The sequence below is a fragment of the Euleptes europaea genome, chromosome 7, assembly GCF_029931775.1.
Source record: "Euleptes europaea isolate rEulEur1 chromosome 7, rEulEur1.hap1, whole genome shotgun sequence".
NCBI lineage: Eukaryota > Metazoa > Chordata > Lepidosauria > Squamata > Sphaerodactylidae > Euleptes > Euleptes europaea.
Genome location: NC_079318.1, coordinates 95,027,641 through 95,032,777, shown reverse-complemented (window position 1 = coordinate 95,032,777; position 5,137 = coordinate 95,027,641). Strand labels below are relative to the sequence as shown.

General features: G+C 43.0%; 1 protein-coding gene across 1 annotated transcript; it reads left to right on the top strand.

The window, feature by feature from the left end:
- The first annotated feature begins 1,270 nt into the window (after positions 1 to 1,270).
- LOC130480899 (keratin-associated protein 5-4-like) lies at positions 1,271 to 4,489 on the top strand. The gene is made up of 2 exons (XM_056853521.1): positions 1,271 to 1,304; positions 3,903 to 4,489. The coding sequence occupies exon 2, from the start codon at positions 3,914 to 3,916 to the stop codon at positions 4,487 to 4,489; it is 576 nt and encodes a 191-aa protein (XP_056709499.1). The 5' UTR covers positions 1,271 to 1,304; positions 3,903 to 3,913.
- The last annotated feature ends 648 nt before the right edge of the window (positions 4,490 to 5,137 follow it).

Genomic DNA, 5,137 nt, shown 5'->3' with positions numbered 1-5,137 from the left:
GTTAGTCTCTTGCCACAAAAGGGGTCGCCATAAGTCGGCTGCAACTTGACGGCACTTTACACACACACACATAGTTATGCTATATGTTTGATTGGATTATATTCCTGTTGGTTATAAATCTGCTGAATCACTTTCCCCACTTCCGTCTGGAACTCGTTCTCCCTGTCCTGTGAATTCGAAGTTAAACAAATATTACTGACATTTAAAAAAAAATCAGATTTGTTATAATAAATATAGAAAAGAGCAAGAATCCAGTAGCACTTTAAAGACTAGCAAAATTTCTGGCAGGGTATGAGCTGTGGCTCACGAAAGCTCAAGCCCTGCCAGAAATTTTGTTAGTCTTTAAGGTGCTACTGGACTCTTGCTCTTCTCTACTGCTCCAGACAGATTAACTCGGCTACCCAGATAAAAGGAAGCATTTCCTCACACAATGCATGGTTAAATTGTGGAACTCCCTGCCCCAGGATGAGGTGATGGCTGCCAACTTGGAAGGCTTGAAGAGGGGAGTGGACATGTTCATGGAGGAGAGGGCTATCCATGGCTACTAGTCAAAATAAAAACTAGTCATGATGTACACCAGTTCTCTCCAGGATCAGAGGAGCATGCCTGTTATCTTAGGTGCTGTGGAGCACAGGCAGGACAATGCTGCTGCAGTCGTCTTGCTTGTGGGCTTCCTAGAGGCCCCTGGTCGGCCACTGTGTGAACAGACTGCTGGACTTGATGGACATTAGTCCGATCCAGCATAGCCTTTCTTGTGTTCTTATGTTCTATAATAAATATAATATTTTGGATTCATGAATATCCAAATGCACTTCCCTATTGCAATGCAAGCTCATTGAGGCAAGTGACTTTCATGAGGCTGACTGGTGCTGATGTTGCAGGACTACCATGTTTGCTTCACTGGCATTCCCTCCAGTCACTTGATTCACTGGCATTCCCTCCAGTCACTTGATTCACTGGCATTCCCTCCAGTCACTTGATACCATTGGCCCTTTCCAGCAAAATCCTCACAAAATCCAAAGTAGGAACATTCCTTATCAGCTACATCATGGTATGACTCAGAGTTCAATGCACCATGATGTGCTGAATGATCATGACATAAAAGAGTCAGGCATCTGGTATCAAGTTTGGTGCCCTATGTGATCATGGTCTTCTTTGGTCCATGTTTTTGGACTGACCCACCACTCTCAAGGTTCTGTATCATCAAAGTGAGAATTTGCAGCCATATAAAAGAGTTTGTTTTCTGAGGGCTCTTCATTCACTGGATCGTTGTCTTTCCTCAGTTGCCTTCAGCATTCAGTAAGGTAAATTGCTAGACAACTTCGATAAACAAATTGTATATTTTATTCTCTTTATACAGAGCACAGAACTAAATTTCTTACAGGGCTTTCTAAATGACCTAAATCTCTTTTCAGATTCAGAGAAGTTGCTCTTTCTCCTCTCAGATGCCAGTTCAATTGTCTTATATAGAGCATCACTCTTTGCTTAGCAGCCAGGAAAATGTGGGCTAATGTTGTATTAAATCAGGGCATTTAATGATTAGCTTTTCTTGGTCAGACTGTTTTAATTTTATTATTTATGGCTGGGCTTTATACAACAGATTGTAATTGCCTTTGCTTTGCTTTATTGTGCATTTCATAGATAACGTATTTTTGAGCAAGTTTATTGGCACCACTTTCCCAATAGCAGGTGCTCACTTCGTGTCTCATTTTGTGTCATATTTTGGTAATTCTCGCAATATTTTAAACTTTTTCATTATTATTACAGCCCTTTTTTAGCCATAATGGTATTGCACACTTAACAGACTACAGTATAATGTACAACATAACTTTTATATGCACTGGTAAACCAAAATAATGGTGTGACTCGCTTGATTGCAATATTCGAACCGAACCTACAGTATCTCCAATTGTTGTATATTGTTGAAGGTTTTCACGGTCAGAGTTCATTGGTTCTTGTAGGTTATCCGGGCTGTGTAACCGTGGTCTTGGAATTTTCTTTCCTGACGTTTCGCCAGCAACTGTGGCAGGCATCTTCAGAGTAGTAACACTGAAGAGACACTGTCCTTCAGTGTTACTACTCTGAAGATGCCTGCCACAGTTGCTGGCGAAACGTCAGGAAAGAAAATTCCAAGACCACGGTTACACAGCCCGTATGCTTGTATCTTCATTGACACTCATGTGAGTTTGTAGACTACAGTCCTGTATGGAAACAAGCTTCTTTTCAAGTAATAGGGCCACTACACTCTGTATTAGATCAACCTCAGCGAAGTGCTATTTCCACCACAGGGTGGTGTCCCATTTTAAGAAGAACGTAGACAAGTTGGAATGGGGTCAATGATGGGTAATTAAGATGGTCAGGGTCTGTAACACAGGACCTCTGAGTAGAAGTTGAAGGAACTGGCTGTGCTTAACCTGGAGAAGAGCAAACCGAGGGGAGACATAATTGCACTCCACAAAACACCTGGAGGGCTGTCACATGTGTGTGTGTGTAAAGTGTCGTCAAGTAGCAGCCGACTTATGGCGATCCCTTTTGGGGTTTTCATGGCAAGAGACTAACAGAGGTGGTTTGCCAGTGCCTTCCTCTGCACAGCAACCCTGGTATTCCTTGGTGGTCTCCCATCCAAATACTAACCAGGGCTGACCCTGCTTAGCTTCTGAGATATGACGAGATCAGGCTAGCCTGGGCCATCCAGGTCAGGGCGGGCTGTCACATAGACTGGGACAAACACATGTTCTCATCTGTTCCAGGGGCAAGGATTGATCTAATTGGCTTTGATTACAGGAGGATCCATTTCATTTGAACATTAGGATGTACTTCCTAATGGGAGGGGCAGTTTGACAGTGGAAGCAATTACTTGGGAGGTGGGGTTTCCCTCACAGGAGGCCATCAAAGCAGAGGCTAGGGAGCCATCTTTCCTGAATATGCAAGTTCTGGATTTCCTTTCCTGCACTTAGCAGAGAATTGGATTTGATGGACTATAAGAATCCTTCCAACTCTAGTGTTCTGTGATTCCAGACAATTATGATCTTCCTGCTGTCAATACATTACTAAATAGTGGCTGACATGGTATGGCATTATGGGATGTTAACAAATATTATGTGGCTAGAAGTTAGAAATAGTGAGTACCCATATGTTGCATTGCTTAGAGTGTTCATTTAGGATCCAAAGATTGGCATTTCAATTCCCATTCAGACTTCAAGCTCCTTGGGTTACCTTGGGCTAGCCTCTCTCTCTCTCTCTCTCTCCCTCTCCCTCTCCCTCTCCCTAACCTACCTCACAGTTAATGTGTACATCAAAGAACCTTGGGTATTGCCTTCAGCTCTTTCTAAGAAAAGGTGCTAAGGGACATTCCAGTAATTTTGAAAAATCTTAAGATTTTGAGTATTAGTTGGAATATAAGTAGGAAAACTATCTTTAAAAAAATTTAGTCCCTTTTCAGTAATTAAGTAATATTACTTCACTTTATTGAACAGTAGTGATACAGAGATACTTTGTATTTGAAATTTCACCCAAATTCTTTTGCATTCTACCAACCTTTGTAGAGTTGCAAGCTTCAGTTTGAGAAATTCTTGGAGATTTGGAGGGGGGCAGAGCCTGCGGAAGTCGGGGTTTGGGGAGGAATCTCAGGAGGGTCTAATGCTGTGGAGTCAACCTTTCAAAGCAACCATTTTCTCCAGGGGATCTGATCGCTGGAGATAAGTTGTAATTCCAGGAGATTTTCAGGTCCCACCAGAAGGCTGGCAAACCTACTATTTACAGATTGAATGCTGACAGGTGCTGTCTGCATGATTTTCAAGTTAAGAAGAAATGCCATAGACTGAAACAGAAAGAGCCATCAGTTTGCTGGAGTGGTGAGATACATGCTTCTTATCATGTGTATTTGTGTTTCTGTCTTTCAGATTTATCAAAAATGCCAGGAGAAAAAATATACTCTTCAGGGAGGGAGCCATATTTCAATTTGAACTCAACGTGGTATGATCCTGCAGGATCCTGGCTGGATACTCGCCGCAAACCATTCCGCTATGCCGACAATACCTGCTGCATCACTGGTTGCAACCGCAGAGACGACATCCCAAGAAGAGGAGGCCATGACTACCGGTGCTACGGCTACCGTCGGTCCACCTGCAGATCAGGGGGTAACCCGAGAGTGAGATGCTGTGTCCACAACCCCTCAGGAGGACCCCGAGATTATTGGGGCCGACCAATTGGTGATGCGTGCAACGGGTGTACGGGTGGACATTATTCTAACGAAGAGTCGATCTCTGGAGAAGCATGTTGTGGGTCTTCAGGAGGATGCAGTACTGGAAGAAGTGTATGTTCAAAGCAAGAAGGATGTGGAACTGGAGGAAGAGGGGTATGTTCTGAGCCTGGAAGATGCGGCAATGGAAGAAGAGGAGTATGTTCTGAACCAGGAGGATGTGGAAGTGGAGGAAGAGGAGCATGTTCTCAGCGAGGAGGATGTGCCAGTGGAAGAAGAAGGGCATGATCTGAGCCATGTGTTGCTTCAGAAGGATATACCAGGAGAGGTAAATCCATTTTCACCGAGCTTTTGGTAGGTCTTCAGGAGAAGGCCAGATGTATGGAGGAACAAGTCATGCCAAGTCATGCAGTCACAGTGGACAGTCAATCTTTGCTGTGCCAGACATTGTAGGCAGATCATCTAAATATGTAGCAATATGTACATATGCAAATAGCAATATATAAAGCCATGAGTACTACAGAAATGTAGTCCTCCTGCAGTAAATCCTGCCCTCTGTCTATTCAAAATTCCACATGTAGTCCATGAAAAAGCTATGTAAATTGCAACAGCAATGGCTGATAGAAGATTCAGAAAGGAAATTATATGTAAAGCTAGATCTTATCTGAAGATCATCTCTTCCTGGACAGCATACCTTCCTTTTCATCAGACTTCTTCATAACAACCTTAGGCTGCTTGCTTCCCAATGGCTGCTGTTCTCCATTGACCTACCCAGGATTCTGGGGGGGAAAAACCCTAAAGATATTTTCTTACTGGTGAATTTGTGACCAGTTTTTGTATGGATCCATATCTGGACTACCCTAGTTGCTTTTGATCAATGTGAATTGCAATATTTTTTTGCATTGTTTTCTCCACTGGAACAATAATATCCAATTT